The 23,948-nt window shown below is 41.9% G+C and overlaps 1 protein-coding gene across 1 annotated transcript in view; it reads right to left on the minus strand.

Moving 5' to 3' along the window:
- The window catches only part of NFAT5 (nuclear factor of activated T cells 5), a 48,200-nt gene that overhangs the window by 4,683 nt on the left and 19,569 nt on the right, over window positions 1-23,948 (minus strand). Inside the window, exons 3-10 of the mRNA XM_062500022.1 lie at window positions 13,956-14,514; window positions 9,378-9,570; window positions 5,876-6,066; window positions 4,895-5,067; window positions 1,770-1,904; window positions 1,547-1,599; window positions 768-900; window positions 184-264 (exon numbers count right to left, since the gene is read on the minus strand). Of these exons, the coding sequence (XP_062356006.1) occupies window positions 184-264; window positions 768-900; window positions 1,547-1,599; window positions 1,770-1,904; window positions 4,895-5,067; window positions 5,876-6,066; window positions 9,378-9,570; window positions 13,956-14,514 (1,518 nt within the window). The remainder of the gene's footprint in view (window positions 1-183; window positions 265-767; window positions 901-1,546; window positions 1,600-1,769; window positions 1,905-4,894; window positions 5,068-5,875; window positions 6,067-9,377; window positions 9,571-13,955; window positions 14,515-23,948) is intronic.

A 23,948-nucleotide genomic window follows, 5' to 3' on the forward strand; every position in this document is an offset into this window, starting at 1 on the left:
TATACTGATAGGAATACTGTTATAAAGTCAGAGTTTCAGAGTCAGAAAACAAACCTCCCTGTAAGAATAGGGCCAGATTTTATAAGCACAGACTTATCACAGGATGTCTGATTCATTTCACCAAATCTGGGTAGGAATTCATAGTTAAATTATTAAGAACACTGATAAGAATCAATTTAGTACCTTTTATAGCCTCTTCAAAAGAACAATGTTGGGCTGGGCTGGAGATTTCCTTCTTCACATTAACATTCAGAGTCCCAGCTGCTGAGACAAAACACATTGAGAATTTCCTTACGTTAAATCAGCAAACAAGCCAAAAAAACACAAAGCAAACCAAAACAATTCCTTATAGCTTAAAGAAATTCAGGTTTCTTTGAAACCCACGCAAACCTTTGCACTGTCTATTGTGATACAGATAAATAAATAAACTAAAATACATGAAGTGGGCAAATTGCAGCTTTCCTCAGGATAAAGCCTGCTGGGATTTCTTGGTTTATTTGGTGCATTGTATGGGATATGTTGATTTTTTTATCCTGCTCACCTTCATTTTGATCCTTAAACGAGAAATGGATGCTGCTATCTAAGAAGAGCTGTCACAAGACAGCTGGAATTTGAGGTATTTGGCACATAAAGGAGACAAGCAAAGCCTTTAGATTTCATTATTAACAGAGAGGGGTTCAGGAAGATCTATGTTGCTCAACACTGCTGCTGCATGGACTGCAGGCTGTGGAGTGAGAAGTGCTGAGAGGTGAAAGCTCCCCACACACCTGGCTCTGGAGTGTAGGTGAAGGGCTGCACGTCGTGAGACCTGCCAGCATTGGTCACCACATAAATTCCCACAGAGACAGCTGAGGTGATCTGCTGGTCGTGATATGGTGGCACCTTCACAATAAGGTGATTCTGCAAGGCAAAAAAAATCACGTTTCATTACTACTGATCTTAATTCTACTCACTTACATCAAAAGAGAGAAACAGGCTGATAAACCACCACAAAACCCCAGGGCACTGGGGGCAATGCACACGTGGGATACTGCCCTCAGAGGTGGGACCAGGATGGCACCTTCCTGACATCACCTGCAGCCAGAGAGTCATTAAAGACACTTATTTGTGCCAAAAACAATAAATATTCTGTAAAACATTTCAAAGTGGAACAAAAATTCAGCCAGTTACAAAGACTATGCTGTACACACAATCTCTCTCCATGGAAAACTGATGGGAAAACTGAATTAGGCCTTTTCATTCCATTGCATGTAAGGGCAACAACCTGCTCACCAAACCCACTGTGGGATCCGAGCTCTCAGCTAGAAACTGAACAATTGTACAGGCGTAAACCCAAAATGATATTCTACCAGATTCACAACAGAAAGAACATTTTCTTTATGTGAAGAAAATCGGTATTATTTGTAGAAATGCACAGAAAGAGGGAAAGGCTTGATTAATTTTTTTTTTTAAAACAGAGCATTTTTAAATTTAAAATTGAGTGATGACAATAACAGTAATAATACTAGCAATAATACTAGTAGTAATAACAGCAATAGAGAAGTACCTGATGAAATAATTCCATGTCAATTTCTGCTTCTGCCTTCCAGGAATTCTCATCTAAATGAAAATTAAAAAGCCCAGGTTACTGCACATCCTGAAGAGCAATTTCTTTCAGTGCCTTTGACTCGGCTCCTCAGTTTGCTCTCCACAACTGAGCTTTACCCAGCAGTGAAACCCCGACGCAGGCTCTGCTCAGCACCCCAAGCCAGCACTGCTTTCACACTAACCAGAAACATTCTCTTGGAAAATCACTTTTGTTCCCTTTAGGAAGTTCTTGCCAATCAGAAAAACTTCCTCTTCACCCTTCACTGAACAGCTGTGGAGACTTTTCTTTAGGATCTCTGGGACTCCTGCTGGCTGAGCTGCAAGGGAAAAAAAAACAGAGTCTGGAATCAAGAAAATATCAACATCCAAACCAAAGCACTCTTACTTACAGGGTTATGAAGGAAAAACTAAAACTCCTCACTTCTTTCTTTATCGTGTATTTCATGACAAACTCTTCAGAATATAACCATTTCAATTATTTCCTCACTAAATGTACTGAGCGCACAGAAATCACACTTAGCTCAATGGTCCACTAAATAATCTTTTTCCTCTTCTCCTGCACTTATTAAATCTTCAAGACAAAACTCCCAGTGTTGGAGCCAAAGCTCAACAAGTGCTCAGAAGAGAAAAGATGTTGTTTTGTAATTCCCTGGTGTACAGTGATTTCCAGAGGCATCACCCCTTAGACACACCTGAAGCCTACCTGCAAATTCAGCCTCTGGGTTGTAATTTTTATTTTTTTGGGAAGCTTATTTTGTTCTGCTCTGCAAAAGAGCAGAAGGAGTAATCCTCCTATTACCTGGGGGGCATTGCACAGTTTTTCTACGTGACACAGTTTTCTGTCTGGTGCAAGAACTAACCCAGGGCTTGGAGCAACCTGGTGTCCCCTGGTCCCTGGCAGGGGGTGGAATGGAATGAGCTTCAAGGTCCATTCCAAATCCTTGCAAGGCTCACATCTCTGGAGTTTGGAATTTTAGCAATTTGAATCAAATAAACAAGCCAAGAGGATGTAGTTTTACAGGCTCACACCCCTGGATGCCCCTGTGCCAGAGGTCCATATGATGATTTATATCATTCTTATCATAAACTGTCATTGCTGCAAACCATTCCCACTCTTCTGAAACCTTAAACCAAATACAACCACGAGTGCTAAATGCAAATGAGCACTGCAGACAATTTAAACAGAGATACATTTCAAAATAATGTGCTTTGACACATTTAATATAAAATAATTCCAGTTTCTAACAAAGGTTCCTCAACCACCTTTTCCCACTACAGCTCCCCAGGGCACAAACCCAGACTCGTGCTTCTGCACTTGCCTGGCCCATTTTGAGTGTTTAATAACAATATTCTCCGGGCTTACTACACAGCAGAACATACATCCTGTACCACTCCAAATTATTTAATGACCTTTCAGAAAGGATTTTTCTACAACTCTGGCTGTGGGTTCCCAGGCAACCGTTACGCAAGGACTGAATATGCTCAAGGCACATGAAAAGAGTAACTGGATTTAGGTTTGCTAACAAGTTAACAAAGCCTATTTAAAACACAGCCCTTAAATAAAGAGCCTCCAGCTCCTTAATGCCTTTTCTATGGTTTCAGGAACATTATAAAACACAATGTAAAAAGGCTCTGATGAGTGCAAATGCAAGCCTTGTTGTGAAGGGACATTACATACCTGTAGTAAGGTTTATGTAGCAAACCAACCCAGGGTAATGTGCTTGAGGAGATGATTTATATTCAATAAACAACACGTTTCATGCCAGTTTGATCAGCTAGTACCCATGTGCCAGCACTATTTGCTTGGCCAAGGTCTACTGTAAGTGCCTGTAGCTTTGGCCTAAGTTAAGACAGAAGCACAGAGTCCTGGAAGGAGCCTCAGGAATTCCCCTCTCAACCTTCACACCGTGATCAGCTTTATTCACATATTCCCCAAAGACCCAAGTCTCACCAGAGTATTTTGTTTCTGTGATCTAAGACTTCCAGCAGTGGAGACACTGCAAAATTCCTGGGAAATCTCTTAGCAACTTACACAATTGAGAATATTTTCTTAGCAAGTGACCAAACCCCAGCCTGCCAAAAACCAAACCAATTTACTCTTTGAATCCAATGCAGGGCTTTTTTTAGCTCAATGGCTCATTTTAAAATCAGTCTCTAAATGTTTCATCTCAGACTCTCAACCTCTACTCACAATAGCAAGTTTTGGACTGTTAAAGAAAATACCAGGTGACTTCCACTCCCTTTTCGTCTAGGGGTGAAATAATTTTATCTTTAACCAGGAAGTTACAAACAAAAGAGATACAGGAATGGCTTTGATATTCTATAGAAAATGCTTTTATCTTAAATCTGCAAATTAATATCAGACACTCCATTACTGTGAGATACCGCCATGGTCTGCTAACTGGAATGGAGCTGCCAAGATGACTGCACTCCCAAGAAATCCTTTTTACACCATGGGAAGAGCACAGTATGAGTGCCCAGGAGCTTCTCTACTCTTTCCATGCATAGACAAAACTCTCCATCTCATTCATCAAGGTAAGGGGTGGAACAAGATGAGTTTTAAGGTCCCTTCCAGCCCAAAGCATTCCATGATTTCACAATCCCCTTTTCCCTGTTGGTCAGTGGAACCCCCAGCCAAGGCAGCCATCTCTGCTCATGCTAAACAGAGCAGTTTAATAAAGAGCTATAAAAAGTTTCGTTCTTGCACCGAACCAGAACAGATTCAGCCTCTGGCCCATGCAAGGACCACAGCTGAGAGAGCCAGGCTTGCTGACTTACTGCAACTCCTGTCTAGCACTGAAAGCTGAGGCATGAATGTGACAATACAGAAGAGACTGAAAGTTGTATCAGAGTCCTTTTTCAAAGCAATCATGACAAAAATGGTTCAATTTTAAAAGGCAAAAATTAATTTAACTGAAAATCAGGAAACGTGTAACTATTTTTCAATACCGGACAACAATTTCAACTAATATCCCCCCACAAGAAAAAAAAGATCAATCCACTTAATCTATAGCAATTCTGAAATCATCACAGCTTAACACAGGGTTGTTTTTTTTTTTTACCCCCCCAAGCTATTTTCACAGAATCACAGCATCATTGAGGTTGGAAAAGACCTTTGAGACCATCCAGTCCAAGCTGTGCCAAATCCCCATCCTGTTCCCAGCCCAGAGCACTCAGTGCCACCTCCAGGGATGGGCACTCCAGACCTCCCTGGGCAGCTCCTGCCACAGCCTGACCGCCCTTTCCATGCTGAGATCACACCGAAACCCAGACCCCTCTACCCTCAGCTCTTTGGCTGGACACTCACTGCACAGAATTGGGGAAGAAGGTGTCTGCAGGGTCAGGGTGGAGCCGTCCTTGCGCGTGATGTTGACGCGAAAGACGAGCCGAGCGCGAGTGCTTTTCTTCTTGGAGCCAGCAATTCCTATCCTGGCTTCCACATCAGCATTCCTCAGCTTCAGGATTCCCACACAATCAACCCTACCAACACAAAGCAGAGCAGAATTTCATAGTTTAGTAAGTTCAGCATCTTTAACAATCTCTCAAGTAGTTTCATAAGCCAAAGTCAAAAGCCTTGAGGTAATTACAGAAATGTTATTAGATTTCTTTTTATTTACATGAAATCTATGACCTTTTTCAAGTTCTCATTCAACCCTGCCTAATTTGGATGATGAATCATAGCAGAAAGGCATATGAAAGCATGAATAAAACAGAAAGTGCAATGTAATTCTGGTAAGCATTCAACTTAGAATCACAGCTCTTCATTCTTCCATCCCCAGGGCGAGATCTGTGCTTGTAGGATTATTGCTTCAAAATATTCTGCATTCACTTAAAGAAAGCAGGAGTAGAAGTAAACTTACTGTAGTCATATTATTTATGTTCAGTGGGACTTGGAAGTGACAGATAAGTCCTCCCATAAATGTGGTCCTAGGGGAGACGTACAGGGCCAGGTGAGTGATGCAGTGCTGGCTTTCAGACAGGCTCCATGCAAAATGATTTAAAGCAAAAAAACAGCCAAAAAAAATCCCCAAGAACAGTAGAAGCAAACACAGCCTGATGTGTTAAAAAAGAAGAATATTGCAATTTACCCAGGATCTTGGGTTCTGCGTCCCAAAAGCATGGGGACCACCTGGCATCTCCTTTGAGTAAACTGAATTACCAGCAAGAGCTGAGGAGCCAAGAGCGCCGAGACGTTCGGGCTCGAACTATAACCCATCCAATGGAAAAAGGAAATCGGTTCCCACTCCCGAGCTCATCACTGGAAACACTTCTGGGAAGAGCTACTCACGCCAGGGTCATGTTGTTGCTCGGGTCCAGCCCCACCTCGATGACAGTGGTGCCCTCGATGTCCACCTCCTTGCAGGGCGTGGTGTTCCTGCCCGTCACCCTGCAGGCCTGGTAGAACCCGTGCGGCTTCACGCGCCCGGAGTCGTTGCCCACGAACACCTGCAGCACCACGGGCTCGTTGTGGCCTTCCAGCTGCAACATGCCAGGGGGGCAATTAACACAGCAATCACCGATTTAGTTGTTGTTATTAATATCTGCTTTCTAAACCAGCCTGTAGCCTGTCTACCTGCAGTCAGGATTATCCCAGCTGTGACTCTCGTGTTTCTTATGACCTTCTGCTCTCGCCCCAACTGGGATTGTTGCTTTGTGTCTTCCCAGGACTCTCCTTCCCCCCCCAGCATCTACATCCATCAGTCAGCCAAGAAAGAGAACATTTCCTGGGGCTGATTCCAGAGGCGAAGAGGTTTTGCTGGTCAATATGTGTACAGCCACATTCCAGGACCCCACCTTCATGCCAGATCCATTTAGATATCCTTGTGAAACCAGATTAGAACTGTCCAATACTTGCAAAACCCCTGAAGGAGTCAGAATAGGATGAAAGGAAAGCAGAGGAAGAAATGGGATGATTGAATGGCCCAACCATCCAACTGCATAAGACCAGCTTTCTTTCAGACATCAAAGTAAAAATTAAAAATGGTAACCTGACACCTCTTATTTAAAAGGTAACAGTCAGGATTCACTGAAACACTTTATAAATAAGAGCAGGTCAGACATTTTAACATCCTCCTGCAACACCATGTGCAAGCCATAATTATCCCAGAACATGTCAGTGAAAAATACATTCATTTTTCTAACATCAACACCCTGGCATGAAATGGTCTGTGTCCTCTTATGTTTTTTTTTTTGTTTTTTTTTTTCATTAGTGGGATCCCACTGGTACCACAGACTAAAAATACTATGAGGTAAAAGAAGTCCTGAAGTAAATCTGGACATAGCACTACAAAGGAAATTCTCCTTCTTTTTAGGAAATAGTTAAGAAAAATACTCCAAGTAAAAAGAAACATTAGATTTTTCCAAATTCCCAGGCCAGAGATGGAAATTCCTTGTCAGAGCACTTTAGGAGATAAAATGAGTATTTTAGTGTTTCCACTGAGACACATTTGCTGCTCAAGGATTTCTGGGGGACAGTGTTGTCTTTTGTCCCAAGCCTGAAGCCCAGGCAACACCTGCAGAAAGCAGCTCCAGTTTAGTAGTGAGGAGATCCAAAGGAAAGCAGAATCCTCTGCACAATCTCTTGGGGGATTATTCTCTGACACACTTTAAAAGTACAGTCCTGAAGTTTGCAGCAAGTTTGAATAAAGGAAAAAATTAAATAAACCAGGAAATACTGGTAAGATTATTGTGTGCTCATGTCCAAGAGGAGCAAATAGCAAATGTGACTGTCAGAGATGAGCAAAGCCCCAAGACCTCTGGAGGTGGCTCAGCACAGGCATCCACATGGGAACCACAGGCAAAGCTCACAACAAGGGGCTCAACAGCCCCTGACTAAGGCTTGGTTATACAATTTTAATGTTGCATACAGATTGCAAACTCAGGTTCTAAGTGATCAAGAACAGAGTTCTATGTAAATGGCCACTGAACCTGCTTCTCCTCCTGTGTTAGGGTCACACGCCCGAGCTGCCCCCAAGCACCAGATTTCTGCTGAGCACCAACATCTCTACACTGCTCTTCCCCATCTTTAAACCCCACCAACAAAACAAAACAAAAAACCTTGTCCCTAGCATATTTTTTCCCACTGGCTCAGATTTCCTGAAGATTCACTGACTCATTTTTCTGTCCAGCCCTGGCAGAGTTTTATCTGCAGGGTATGAACTACTCTGCCTACTGGTAAAGCAAACTGGAACTTCCAGGAATTCAGTAACATGAGACTCTTCCAAAGAGAACTTTCACTGATGGGTGATAAAGGGTAACTGGGAAAGGAGTTAAAAGGAAATTCAGATGAACAAAGGCCCATTAAGAAAAGCCACATAAATGAGCACCAAATCCCCATAGCAACAGGCTGATATGAATGGATTCTTTTCTTATGAAACTTTACTGGAGTTCTGCATTACTCAGGAGGACTGAGTGAAGGGCTGCTGCTGTTCCTAACACTGCTGATCAGGACTTTGAAGATCAGACTACTTCTGTATTCTGTCAGCAGCAGTCAGCACAAATTTTAAGGGCTGTGTCACAAACAAACATCTCCTTGTAGACCTGGTAAATTAGTCTGGGTAGAGATCTGCTTTGCTGCTTTCTCCAAGTGACATAACTAAGAAAAAATATGAAATGTCTTTCACCCTCCTTATCTGTATGATAACAAACCTAGCTGTCTACTTGCTCAACCTGCTGGCCACACTCCTCCCACTGTGCCATTTACCATGGTGTCAGTGTCTATGGTGTCAGTGCAGTGCAGGCCTGGACTCAGGACCTTGGTGACTCTCAATCACTTGTGGGAGGATATTTGACAGCAGTTCTTCTGTTTGTCACCCTAAGTTAAGCCAAGCCTTGCTTCTGGTAAGCCTCTCTACCGTTTCCATCGGGAAACCTTCCCAAGTCCTCAAGTTCTCCCACTGCTTTCCCCAGGCTATACAGGGAAGAAACAAGACCTGCAAATTCCCACTCTGTGCATTCGTGTGCAGTCCCTGGAGGACAGCCTCAGTCTTCTTCCTGAGCAGAAATATCAAAGATCTCCTGGTAACCTTCCTGTGTTTCTCCTCAGAGCAAGAGGCCTTCAGCACCTGAATTTTAAGGCATCAAAGTCCATAGAAGAAACATTCTTGCCACTGTCAAGTGTGCACATAAACGCTGCCTTTTTCTCTGTACCCTTTCTCCTGCTCCAATCCACATCTACCTCTACTACCTCCACCTGTACCACACTAAACACACCAATCAGTACAACCTGTAAAACACACCCCAGTGAGATCTCCATGACTCACTTGAAAGACACTGTGTGTTAACTCAGATACTACAGAATTAAAAACAAGAATAAAAAACACCAAGCAAACATAAAAAAAACACCCAACAAAATGAAAAAAAAACTCAAAAAAACCAAAACATCACCCATACAATTTTTTTGTTTTTTAATGAAACCTGGTTTTATGTTTTTACTACCACTGGGCAATGATGGTCCATTGTCATCAGCCATCAAACAGCTAGAGCATTTCACTATCTGACTTTTGCAGGTATGGAATATCTCTGCATTCACACAGTCCATGGATCTGCGAGCTAACAGGATGTGCATCCCAGATTTGAAATCCCTGCCGTGGCATGCAGCTTCCCTCTTCCTGTAACTCTGTGATGCCAATAAGACTCATGACCTGCAAGAAGAGACCCAGCCCAGCCCCTCCAGCCCAGAGACTGCAAAGCCTGCTCCTTCCCCTCTCCACTGCAGAGACTGGAGGCCCGTGGAGCTGCAGCTGGCCCTGGGGCAGTGCTGGGAGGCAGTGCCCACGTCCCCAGCCTACCTTGACAGTGGGAAAGCCCTGCTGCGTGCGGTCCTTGACGGAGCCCCGGCTGCCCTCGGTCAGGTACCGAGCCCTGTGCTGGGTCTCCGGCTGCACCATGATCTTCAGCTCCTTCCCCTCACTCTTAGTCGGGTACTGACCACACAACATTGGGGTCTTCTTCCCTCCAGCTCCCTTCTGGTTCTCTGATGCTCTGAGGAGTCAAAACACATCATCAAGATGTTAGAAGCGGCCCCTCAGTAAAAAAATGCTCCAAATCACAGCAAAGCTAAAAAGGCAAAGAGTGTGTATTAACACTGATTTGTAGTCGAGAGCAAACTTTGGAATTCTCCTTCTGCCACAGGAGACCTGCAGGATGAAGAGGAATGGTGCTTCCCTGCCTCCTCCATCCAGGACACATGGGAACTGCTTTTCAGAGAGCAAACATAAAGGAAGGGGAAAGCAATTAGCATTAAACAGCATTAACGAACAGAAGGCGGCTCAGAACCTGCTTTTTCAGAGTCTATGACACAGCCTGAACAAGCTGTTTTGCTGCTGTGACAAACACACACGTACACACACACTGGATGGATTTAAGGTTAAATGACACTTCTTCAAACAGGAAAATAGCCTCATGCCTGTCTCCACCTCAACTTGCATATCCATGCAAACTCCAGCTCCAACTTCTGTCTAAATAGATTGATCAATTTATGCTAAAACCCAATTAGTTATTGTGAAAGCTCTGGCACAATTGCACCAATGTTAAATAAGTGCATGCACAAGGCCCTTCTTTCCAGGTGCATTCCATAAGACACAGTGGCTTGGTCTCAGCTCCATAATTAAAACCAGGATGAAGGAGCCCTCCCAAGTCTAGCACAGCACATGAGCCACTTTGTGTTCCCTTTAGAGCACAATGGGAAATAACCCTTGATCGTACTCAGAGCAGGATTTGATAAGGAACCTCAAGTCCAAGAAACTCCTGTCCCCCTAGGAAATGTGAATGTGCCACAGTACATGGTGCAGGCAAGAAAAGGGCTCCATGATTCATGCAAATGTCATATTCTTTCTTCCTAGCCAAACATGATTTCTAACAACTAATGCCTGGAAAGAAAGCAGTTTTAAGTAGCAGGTGTGAATTGCTTAAAAAACAAATCCCATTTCAATGTGCAAGTTACTGAAATAATTTATCCTTCAGGGATTTTTTCCTTCTCAGAAAGAGTGAAAACTGCCTTTTTTTTTTTCCCTTCAAAGTTGCTCCCTGGGAGCTTTGCCACTGCATGAGGTTCTCACAGACCTGGAGCTGTGCTTTTCCTGCCCAGGGAAGGTTGGGCACTTTGCCCCCAGCCCACCACACCTCCTGAAAGCCGTGGAATCACAGCACAGTGTGGGTTTGGAGAGACCTTTAGAGATCATCCAGTCCCACCCCTGCCATGCCAGGGACACCTCCCACTGTCCCAGGTTGCTCCAAGCCCCAGTGTCCAGCCTGGCCTTGGGCACTGCCAGGGATCCAGGGGCAGCCACAGCTTCTCTGGGCAGCTGTGCCAGGGGCTGAGCACCCTCCTTGTAAAACCCTTCCTCTTCTGACCTACATTAAATCAACCCTCTTTTAGTTTAAAGCCATCACTCTATGCCCAACACAACAGGTCCTATTTGTCCCACTCTTATTTCCATTAAGCCTTCCAAAACCTTTGACTACACATACAAAAAGGGTTAAAACAGAGTTTTGGTGCTTTGGACATTTCCATTCCCATTTTCTGTCCATTAAGGTTAAGCACTTCACTGTGGACAGCCCAGCCACAGCCCTGGCTGCCTTCCACACTTATCCTCAACCACCAAAACCCAGCAGAGGCAGGAACTAGATAAAAACTCACATAAAACTCTGCAAAATAATAATACCATCTTACAATAAAAACTATCTTCCTGCCAAGCAGTCCTGATTCCTCTGCTCAGTGGAGTCACTGAGCAGACTAGGATTGTTGAATTTTGAAAGGAAACGTTGGGGAGGTGGCCATCAAAATGAAATTCATCTTTACCACTCCCAGTGCCACATTTCAGCAGTGCCATTAACAATGACCTCTGCAGGAGAGCTGTACCCTTAAATCCCAGCTACCTTAATTGTCAGCACATTAATGTTTTATCATTATTATATTTATGCAGAGAAATGCTCCTCATAATTATTTAAGACCTTTTTCTAGAAACTTAACCATTATTTTCAATCAATTAGTCAAACCTGGAGGCAATTTAAAGCCTTCACCAGAACTTCTCAGTGGTCTATCATCAAAGTATGAGACTGAATCACTTAATACATCATTTAAACTAATGAATTAACTGCGATTCAGTTTATTCATACTGCAAATATTCATGCCTGTACATTTAATATGCACACAGTTATTAATCTGATTGTTACCAGACAAAATATCCTTCTTACTGTTCTTCTAGCACTTCTTTTTTTAAAAGGAATAAATGTAAATCCTATGAATCTACTCAAACAGATCTCCTGAGGAGTTTGGGCTGGTCCTGCTCTGCCATCAGGGCTGCCCACAGGGCAGACCTGAAAGTGAAAGTGAGAGCACAGAAACCTGAGTCTCTGCCCTGAATCACCACCAATTCATCCACTTCTAAAAAGGCTTTCACAAATTCCAAGTTTCCACAGGAACATATTCTTTCTCTTCCTTGCTTCTAACAACTGTCTCTTTAGGGGCAAATGCCATTTCCATTCACCACGGAGCATGGTAGTTTTCCTTGCTCTTTTCTTTAAGCCAAAAGTAAATGAACTCCCTTGGCTGAGCTCCACCAGGCTGGGAAGTTTAAAAAACTCCAGTCACTACAGTGACCCAGATTTGTAAGGCCAAATCTCCATATTCTAATGGCAAAATTAAGTTTTCTCAGATCTTGGCCTCTTCTCATCCCAGAGCGTTTATTTCCAAGGACAGTTCTGTTACCTGGGAGTTTCCCAGCAGTTCAGTCAGGCCTGCGACACGTAAGGAAAAACATCTCACTTTCTCTCCCTCTGCACTCACAGAACCCATGAATTTCCCTGGTCAGCCCAGTGTTTTTGGGGAGGTCTTGTTTTGTTTTCAGACCAAGATCTCACATATTCTTTCAGAGATTACAAAACCTCCCTGAGATCACACTTACAGTGGCACAGTTCTTGTCTTTCCATCAACCTTTTCCCTCTGTAAGGGCAAGCCTGGTCCCTCGGAGCTGGGGGAGGCATTTTCCTCATTCCAAGCTGCCCAGGGTCTACCAGGTTCTAATATTTTACTTTATTACCATTGATTCTGGCTGGTGAAAACCCCGAGGCCAGAGGCCACCATGCCCAGGAAGCAGCAGCACACTAAGGACATGTTCTCAGAACTGCTTTTCACACTGAAATTTTAAGCATGGAACCGCACTGACCCTGGGAATACAGACTCCAGGCTCTTTCCCTTTGGGATATGAGAAGTTCATCATCTTTGCCATCAGTCAAATTTTAATATTCACCGTTGCTGTGATGAACGTCAGAACGTACTGCAAGCACAGACACAAAAGTGAAACCAAAATGCACTCCTGCCCCCAAAAAGGCCAAACTAAAAGAGCCAAATCTATCTGTCTGACCGTTTTAAAAGTACTAAAGAAGCAACAAGTTAAAAAAAAATAAAACAAAAGAAGAAATGTATCAACACACTCTTGCAAACTTATGGAATTGTCCTCTTTAAGCAGCTACTGGAATGCATTTAGTGAACAGTGTGAAGTGGGAGATGAGGGGCCACCACCCAGGCGTGCCCACGCAGACACACGCACACGACCCAGAAGCACAGAGAGAAACAGCATTAGAGATTTATTTCTGAAAAAACCAAATACAGAGGTGAATTCACAAGGAAAAACCAAAAAAACTGGTTCACCATATTGTCTCAACATTTCATTAAAAAGTAAAGCAACCAATAATTTAAATTCTGAGAAATCTTAATGAGATATTAACTGTTAGAGATACGTATGGGAATAGAAGCTATCTGACAAATAGAGCAGCAGGTGAGGTGTACAGACTGAAATCCTCACATAAAATCCTGCAAAAAAACATTCAGGGTGCACCAACTTCACTCTGCCTTTCTTTTAAAATACATTTTCATTGTCATTTTATAAATGGAATTGTGTGGCCTTTTGGGAATTTCATTTAAAGAACAGATGAGCTCATCAGCACTGTATTTAATTGCTGCAGGAAAGTTTAGCTTGATCTTCTAAATAAAGGTCAACAAGCCTAATGAGAACTTATCACCGAATCATGGAGTGGTTTGTGTTGAAAGGGACCTTCAAGAGATCCAGTTCTACCTCCTGCCATGGGCAGGGACACCTTCCACTAGCCCAGGCTGCTCCAAACCCCATCCAACCTGGCCTTGGACACTTCCAGGGATGGGGCAGACAATTTCTAGGGGCAGGAAGAACTTACCCTGGGATAGTACACGGCAGCGACAGCAGAGAAGGGAGGGGTTTATGCGAGAACCTAAGCAGAACATTTGCCAGGGCACGGGGGACACTTTTATTAGTTTGGGTTTACATACGGAGATAGAATGTTTGGGTTTTTTTTCTTTAAAAAAACAAAAAAACAAAACAGATACCAACCCATTTCCTGCTTTTGAGTTGCTTTTGCTGTCCGTGCTGAGCTGAGAAAGGACATAGTGAGGCGCTTTGGCACTGTCGGCATCAAAGATATCCATGTTGGACTCTTCGCAATCTCGGCGTTTGATCCCTGGCCTCTGCTTTGGGTTGCGCTTGCGCGATTTACGTGGCACCTCAGTGTTATCATTGTAGGAACTGGTACTCATGTTACTGAAGTTGGAGGGTGAATCCTCCATCCACATACTGCAGCTCTGTTCTGACTCCAATCCACAGCCCTCATCCTGGCAGGACATCCGGCTGTTGTCCAGCAAGTCCTCGGGAGGTGGCGAGATGTAGAGGACAGTGTGGCGCTTCGGCGTGGCCGGGTGCTGCTGGGCTGTGTTACTGGTTATCTGCTGCTCACTTACCCCTCGGGTACTTACCCCCACGGCCGCGGAGCAGCTCTCCACTTGCATAGCCTTGCTGTCGGTGACTGAGGTAGAGTAAATGGTAGGGCTGGAAGAGGTGGTAAAGGAGCTGCAAGCACCGCCCATGGAGGAAGAGGAGGGAGCTGAAGAAGCATCTGCGGTGTACAATTCACAAGTAAATACAGGACCCGTGGCGGGGAGCGCGCTGGCTATAGCAGTCCCAGTGAGATCAAGGTGATTTAGGAACCGATTGCTTTCCCCCAAGAAATGTTTGGAATTTGGTTCAGTTTTGGAATGGAAGTGCTTAAAGCAATACGGCCTAGCCAATGCTTTGGAAACGTCCAAACGAGTCTTAGCACGATCCACTGTAATCAAATTTTTTTTACGACTTAATGTTAATTCGTAAATGGCTGTGAGTAAACAGAGCTTTCATTGCCTCAGCTGGACTAATTACTGGTGTAGAAGCCATTTCATCTAAAATAGCCCCAAAGCAAAGAGCTTATAATCCACATTCAGTGCCAATTAAACAATTTATTGTCAGAAATTTTTTTTTTTTTCTTTGGAAAAGATGGGACTGTGCTTAGCCACAAAATATTAAAATAAGTTTCTAACCTATGAAGCAGAGAACTACAGGTCATTTTTAATGCAGACACTCCCTGCTTCAGAGGCAAATCCTGGAATAAAAATATGAGAAAATAAATGAGAAAAAGAGCTGCTGATTATTCCATCATAAATGAGAAATAAAATATAAAATCAACTGAGTTGGTAGGCAAAATGGAACTGGTATCAGTCACTATGAGTGAGCTGTTGATTTTGAAGATTCAAAATAGGGATTAAATATCTGTGTTGGAGACTCACTGATCCAAGGACTGGGAATTTCTGCAATTTGACTTGTTCAGCCACTGCGACAATTTCCCTCAGCCTTTATTGGTCCCTTCCACAGAGATGGCTTGGGACAGACCTCTGAAAAATTCACATTAAACAGGAGATTTCCAACACTGTGACTGCGACTTCTGCAGAGGCCCCAGAGCTCAATTTGGTTTAGAAACATGAAAATTACTAAACCAAACCCCTGAAGATTTCTGCAGAACACCATAATCGTTGCCACTGAAGAATTTTAATGGACAAATCAATGGAATACCTAAGTGAAATATCCTAGGGGAAGCAGGCCATGCAAACATATGCATTTATTTCAGTCAGCTGTAGCTCACTGAGGAATAACTGAATTTTACAGTCAGATTTTAGCTTCCTGTGGGGAGACCCTGTTTTCTGTATTTCTGCACTGCCACCCACACCTGACAAACCAGAAGCACTGAAATAACCTAACTGTGGAAACAAACTGTACATTAAATATATACATAATAATACAATATGTTTGTTCAGCTACTTACTGCTGCCATACAGGTAACCCCTATTACTGAGAGGAATATGGTGTTTTCCTTTTTGCTGCTTGGGCTTTTTTTTAAAATCCAAAATATTATAATAGTCTCTCAAGTATAAAAGATTTAGAGACTGTTGGACTATTCTATACAGTTTTAGTTATTTAAAAGTAACAGAATAAAGTATGTTCAGCCATGATATACACATTATACAGGGAGTATCAGTGCCTGATAATAAAGAATTTTTAAACCATTACTGTTTCCTACAGCTTTCCTGTGCTAAATTAATGTGAAAGCAAACTTACAGCACTTCAGACTGTCAAATTTAGAGGTCATTGCAGTTTATCAATAAACTACTCTGCCTTCCCCGAGCCTCCCAGTGAACCAGTAGCAGCAGCTGAATGATACCAGTTCCATTTTCCATCTTGTTCTTTGGCAAATACAGTGGCTGAAATTGGAGAATTCAGTCACTTTGCATTCCAATTTAAAGGCAAATTTCTCCTTTCCATATCATGCATTAATGCAATGCTTCTTTCAAAAACATTTATAGGATTGGCAAGAACTATTAAATCTAGATATTCATTTCAGTGACAATATTTAGGAGCTGATTTGCAGCCACTTTGAGTTGACACAGCCCATTGCTATTTAGGATGTTTGTTTAGGTAAAGAGGATTAGCTTCCATCCATCATTTATACCTCCAAAGAGAAGCAGAAGTGTGAAGTGTGCCCAGGGACCCCCTGGGACTGGGGGGCTGAATGCCAGGATTTGCCCCAGGAAAGGTCAGAAAATGAATTCAGGGAAGAGCCCGAGGCAGCGTGAGCACGTCGAGGGCTGTGGGACAAGGACTCAGACCATGAAATCATTACACACATAGAACAGGCAGCAGGGCTTCCACTGCAGGGCTCCTCCTCCACCAGATTAATATCACATTTATCTTTTCACACCAGTCCTGGGAGTGTAGGAAAACCTTGGACACTACAGGCTCAGCTCTGCGTGGGCCACGTACACCAAGCACTGGGCTCAGCTGGTGCTTCAGTGCATCTCCTGGCCAGGGATGCAAAACCTGCACTTTTCCCTCACTTTCCTAGGGAAAAAAATAAATACATCACTGAACCAAATGCTTTTCAGCACGAAGCTAAAAGAGCTGGTGATGGCAGTGTTTTTTTAGGGTGCAGCATTGTGGAATATTACCATTACTGTGATATCATCATTACTGCTCTCCAAAATAATTTCTCTGCCTTTTTCTAGAAGTTAAAAAGCACTTACGTGTATGAATACATGTATATGGGCTTTTATACTTTTCAAAAGTAAATAAGCATTGTCCATTATGAATTGGTTACACTCTCCTCCATTTACCAGAGATGCCCCTGTGTAATGGTAAGATTAGATTTTGGAAATAAATCCAAATTGAACAGTAATGGCAAGAAAACCTCTCTTTAGCCTTATATAATAAATTAATGCCATTACCACCCATAAATAGAAAGTATGATAAATATTACAGCAAATGAAATAAACTGGCTGTATTGGAACAGTCAAACACACAGACGTAAAAACTTTTGGGGACATAATTAGAGAAATTAGTAATTGCTTCAGTAACATTTTAAGTTAAGAAAATACTAAGAAACAGTGAAATGTATTTTTTCTCAGTGTATGCAGGCCTTGAGCCAACTCATCTTCCTTTGAACTAATAAATAAACTGGGTCAATCAAATAAGAATTCACTAAGTTACTGCAATGAATAAACAGAGCTTTACATGGCTCCCATTTGGATCCAGCATTTTATTCTAAAGCCAGTGACATTTTCATCTGACACCCAAAAGAGATTTCTTGGATGAACGTGCTGCATTTTGGAAACTAAGTAATTTAGTAATTTGAACTAACTTGTGTTGCTTTATGAGGTGAGAGCATACAAACACCTTCCCCAGCTTTGAGCATTCCTTTTATACTTTCTTTAGACATATATTAATGGGAACTGGTACAGGTGGCTCATTACTTGCAATTTAACAGTGCGTGCAATGACAAATACATATATGTATTTTTAAGTGAGTAGGTACATTTTGAAATAGAAGACTGAATATATTTCATTTAACACAGTCTCAAAATCAAACTTGCTTTCAGAGCAATGACACTGAACAGAAGCCAAGCGCTTGCCGTGACAAGTGTGCAGCCTCAGGAATAGAAATGAAATGTGCATCAGCATCACAAGATGGGGGGGTTTCTCCTTTTTTAAATAAAAAACAAGAGAAAAGAATATGCCACATTAGAGCAAGTGTGATGACTGTTGAAACTAAACCTCCTGAATCTCTTCACTGCCATCACTGTAACATTTAAGGGAGCTGAAAGAACTAATTCAGATTTTGTTGCCTGTGCTACAAGTTTTTCTCCCCTAAAAGAGGTAGAATTCTATCAATCAGTCCAGCAAAAGGACTAAAACTAAGGGAGCACGTAGCAAAGAGTGTCCCTGTGAGCAAACCAGGGCAGGCTTTTTCTTTTCAGTACCAAAAGAAAGATAAAAATGTATTACCTCCTGCATTAGCAACGAAGGCAATGACATATTTTCTATATCCTAATTTCCTATGAATTCAAACAAGGCATTCAGCCTCTAAAAAAAAGGTTTGGAAAGGCAGAAGAGAGAAATAAAACCACTACTTGGCACCAAGGGAGTCTTTTTAGGTAACACTTCCGTGAAGCCAATCCTGAAATCCTTGTTCACTCTTTTCAAATACCCTTAAATACAATAAGGATTACTAAGTTCTCGAAGAGAAACAGTGTCCTGATGACTTGGCTTTTTAATTGCAAAAGCAAGTCATTTCCCAGACTGGAAATATTAAGATTATAAAGACAAATAAATAAACTGAAGTTATTTTTGGTTTCACAAGTTTTCCAGCCACCTGTGCATGGACAGCCAGGACAAAAAGCCATTAAAGAATTTTTTTTTTTTTTCCTCATAACCTCCCCTGCATCCCATGGTATCCTCTATGTTCTGTGCAGAAAACTAGTGTCAAAAATGAAATCTCACCCACAGGGTGAGGACTAAGTGGTTCATAAGCTTAGTATGTGAAGTATAACTTTTATAAATGTGTTAATTTATCTAACATGTCATGTCCTTGGTAGGATTTTTTTATATTAATTTGTTTATTTGAATCCCTGGACACAGAAGAACAATTTCAGGACAGACCCAGAAGGAAACTGTGCAAAATTTCCACCATCAACCTTTGTGTTGTCAGAGGTTTTAAAGGTAAAACCCAGAACTTACAAAGTGGCTGCAAACCTGCTTTCAACACCTCACATGCCAAACTTGGGGTTCTACTTTTCTTCTTCTTGTATTACTGATGTCATGTCAAAAACTTTTCCAAAAAGTTTAGTTTCATATCAGTATCAATCCACTATTCAGAAATAAACAAAAAAAAAAATTTAAAAATTAAAAAAAAGAAAGAAAGAAAGAAAAGAGACTTATGAAGAAGTCTGAAAACAAGACCGACCTATACCCTGGGTGAGATTGGATGGGTTAAGTGTCTCTGGCACTATTTGTCTTCACTATTGACAGACACTGTCACACAACCCACCACTCGATGCCTGTCTCTGAATGGCGAAGCTAGAATGCAAGTTAAGTGTATTAATAGAGAAAAAAACTAGCATCCCAGCAAATATCATAAAGCAATCCAATTCACCAGTTATTAAACACACTCAGATTCAAGATAGGTAGGTTAATTTAATTTACATTAAGCCCAACAGTGTAAATTCCCCTTTACATTCCCATGCTGACCCAAGCAGTGAATTATTATACTTTGGGTAAATACATCAATCAATGGTTTTTGTTATGACTCCCATGATTCAATTAACACTCAAGTTTAGGTATCTAAGGAGGACTTTTGTTAGTGGCTCACACACACCAATTCCATGGATCTTAGATCCTTCCCACTCAGTGCCAAAGGCTGATTCCAAGCAAGCAGAACTCTGGGACCCACAGCTGCTCTCTGCAAGCCCTGCCTGCCTCCTCTCAGCATCTCCCAGCTCCCTGCAAAGATAAATCCATTTCAGAAACAGACTATTTTATCTTTTAGATATAGGGGTGGGTATTTCCTAAGAAAGCAAGAACTGCTCTTGGCCTTCACGATGCTGCTACAGAAGGAGGTGCTCAAGCAGTGGCACAATAGGATTGCTCCTGCCCCTTGCTGCTTTGGTTTCCTATTATTCCTTATGGAACAGGGAATTCTGTCACAAAGTAGCTCTCACGTCTTTCTGATTTAATAACAGCAGCCATTTAATGCAAGAAATTGCCATAAGAAAAAAACCTCACAGAATGATGAAACAGTCTCTGTTTGATTGTGCAGTTCTAGAAAATTTGGTGTACTGACAGTACGAAATCCATGAAGACTGAAAATAAATTTAATTTAGAAAAAAGATGTGAACTAGATGTGAAATTCATGAAGACTGAAAACAAACAATTTATAAAAAAAAAGATATGAACTTGACACAAACACCAACATAAATACAGAATTCTAAGGAGCTCATGGAGCAGGAAGGCCCTCACACACACACACCTCCGTACAACTGGGATATTCCAACCCAGTTCGGAGAGAACACACCTAAAACGTTCCCATAAAATGGAAACAGCAAGAAAAATCTTTATCTCTGGCATTTCTCAGCAATGATGGGAATGATTTTGCAATGATGAAGGAACCTCTCCAAGCTAAGCTGACCCTCATCACGACCTGGCCTCTCCAGACTGGGCTCCACCACAGCTCTTCAGGGACACGAACTTCCAGGAGAAAACTTAAACCCCTGTACAGCAGCAGGAGGGGGAGTTTGGAACGAGCACTGGGGTCTGCTTCAAGCACTGGACCCGTGACTGCAGCGAGCAGACAGAAACCCCCGGAAGAAAACCTGGAAATGACAGGAAGGCATTTCCAACTGGGAGGGCGGTGGGAAGAGGAAGGGAAAAGCCTACAAAGAAATGGAAGTTTTTACAGGCATCGGAGACCAACTACAATGAAGAATCTTTTTTTCTGCTCGTTTGTTTACAACATGCATTCGTAAGCCCAGGATAAGAGAACTGGGGACAGCACTGAGATCCCCTTTGAAACCTCTGGTAAATATTTCTGTATTAACAGGAAAAACTGACTAATGACACCAGGAAGGATGATAACTGAACAAAATATTTTCAGTAAAAATAAAAATTAAGAAGCCTGAGAAGCCACTCAAGGAAAACTCAACCAAAACAAACCCATCTCCATTTTGAGGCTTCATTAGTCTTTCACTGGAGAAGGATGAAAAAACCTTATTTTGGCAGCAGAAAACAAACACGACCCCTTAGCACCCAGTCTCTACCCCACAGGCAATGCAGGTATCTTTATCTATGTCCCTAAAGTAGCAATTCAGAAGCAAAGCCTTATTTTCATCATTACAATGACCAAAGATGCTTATGGCAACATTTCAATTACAACTCCTATCAAAAAAAGCCAATTGCACCTGTTTGGACAACTAGATCGTCCCTTTTATTAAAAAGTAAGGATAAAAAGAAGCATAAAATTGCTCACAAAAAGATAAAGTTTCACCCTTAACTTACTATTTTCTTAGGATGCAATCACAGCATTTGGGAGAGAGAAGACTTCACTACCTCACAGATTTACTGTACCCCAATATGGAGAATGCAAAAGAAGAGATCGGTGAATACATTTCAGAAACACAAAACCTGTTCCCCTTCTGCTGCAGCAAGAACAGCACTCTGGAGAATACCACTGGAAAATAAGAACTGGAAACTGGACAGCAACACAAAAAATATGGAAATACATACATATATATATATATACACACACATATATATATATACACACACACATATATATATATATATATATACATATATATATATACATATATATACGCATATTTGCCTCTATGGGAAAAGGAAAGCAGCTTGAGAGATCATCAACAAGATGAAGCACCTCATTCCAAGTTTTGCTGCAGGAAGAACAAGGGATGTGAGAAGGGAAGTGAGTTTTTTAACAGTTCACAGGGATTCAGAAGGTTTGAACATTCCTGGCACTGGAAAAAAAAGATGAAAATGCAACACTCATTTGAAGAATATAGTCAAAAATACTCCTGATCATCCCCCAAAGACAAGAACCATGTGCTACCTACACCTTTGAGAAAGGACTTAAATTGGCAGAGTGAATTTTAAGCATTTTAAGGTTCAAGGTGTCTTGATCAACACCAAAAAATTGTCCAGCCTTTTAGAACTAAGTGAGAAGAGACTCAAGAAACTGGAGCTCACAAACCCTGTGCAGGAGCACTGGGAAAGCTTCAGGCACATTTATTTCATGTAAAATCTCCAGGCAGAGCACACAATGACATTTCTCAGCGTGACACCCTCATGCATTTCCAGAATCTGGAGATGATTCATATTAATGTGTTTATGGTGCTGCACCAGGCAGAAACCTCCTTTTCCTGTCCCCTGAACAAAGACACTGGAATTCATATAGCAAGCACAGAGAACTGTTTCCAAGGGTAAAAACAGATCCATTCCCTCCCTTCTGTTTTCCAGAAGAACTACAGAATTAGAAGCTTGAGATAGCAGCTCAAAATCCCAGAGTTCTATGAAATCATACTTGTCTGTTTGGTATTCAGAGAGTGGGTAACACCTCTTTTGTCTGGATCAATGAATAGGAGATAGACATTTATCAACAAATTATTGAAAAATCTAATCAGCAACATTCCATTTTCATACTCTTACAACTGTTCTGTAAATCACAAAACAAATTTCTAAATGGAAGAACTAGAAGTCTGTCCCTGTGAGGTCATCACTGCTAAAACCAGCCTATCCCGCTCCTCCAAAAAAACCTTGAGTTAACTGCAGCAGTATTTCCAAGGTACAGTATTATTTATATGGGACAAAACCCCACAGCAAGGTGACAAAAAAGTCTCAAGTAAGCTTAATTTCAGCCAGATGTTGCCCTACTCTGTGTTTCAGGAGGCAGAGAAAAAGCTGTGTGAACTACTAGAGGAGTAGTAAAAAGCTCTGAATGCTTTGGATCAATCCCTGTCACAGATCCTCTCATTACCCAGAGTAATCAGATCTGCAGGGGAATTCTATATGGTGTGGCTAGTTGTTCAAATTAGCCCTTCCTTTTAAAAACAAGAGTAAATGAGATTACCTACAGCCCTGTACAGACTGAACTATCATTTCCCTCACATTCTTAAAAATGGAGGCTTTAAGGCAAGCATGATGAGACGAAAAAAAATAGAAAGACTTACACAAAACAAGGGAAAAATTTCAGATACAGAACAAGAGGTTGCCAGTCCTTCCTCCTTACCCTGCCCCTGTACAGTGTCAGCTCCCCAAAAGTCTGCCTACAGTCTGCTATTAAACATTTGATGCATGCAAATGATAGTCAATCTTAATCCTTTGAAATATAAGTGTAAAATGTATGTTTGTTTCCCTCTATAAGCACCTGGTTTGCACAAAGCCCAGGGTAATTTTTCTGTGAAGAAACCCCAGCCAGACCTCTCATTACTACTTGAGGCAGGGTAAGAGACTGAAAGTGTGGTGGCAACTTCCCAAAGATGCTGAAGAAATCCCACAACAATTAAAGAATACAGTAAACCACCCTTTTCTCTACCAAGGGGGTGCAGCTACAGGAAAAACACAGACAGTTAAAATAGAATTTTTAACATCTGTCCCTCCAGCCCTTGTCCCAAGTCCCTCTCCTGGTCTCCTGGAGTCCCTCTGGGCACTGGAAGAGCTCTGAAGTCACCCTGGTCATCTCCACGCTGAACAATCCCAGCTCTCAAGTTGGTATTAGCTCAGTCTGTGGTCTCTGACATGGAAAAGTGTTCATAGGTGAATCATCAGGTCTCCTTTCAGTGCTAACAAGCCTCAACATTCATTTTTAAAGCTTTCAATTCCAGAAACTTGTGCTGCAGTTTAACCCAAACACACCTAAGGAATGCATCTCAGGTTTTTTAAAGGATCTGGACTGGCTGTTGGCAGACACCAAACACCTGGAGGCAACAGACTTTTAGTTCCATTCAAGTTTAAGTCTTATCTGTTAGGTACAGAATTAATTAGCAGTTCAGGCCTGTCTGTGGATTTAGAGTGTAACAGGGTTTGTGGGGAGTTTTTGTTCAGTTGTTTTTAGGATACATGTTTTTACAAGATTTGGTTGCTGCTCTCTATGAACCAAACCCATCATTAAGTATCTTGATTT

The sequence above is a fragment of the Cinclus cinclus genome, chromosome 11 (genome assembly GCF_963662255.1).
Source record: "Cinclus cinclus chromosome 11, bCinCin1.1, whole genome shotgun sequence".
NCBI classification, from domain to species: domain Eukaryota; kingdom Metazoa; phylum Chordata; class Aves; order Passeriformes; family Cinclidae; genus Cinclus; species Cinclus cinclus.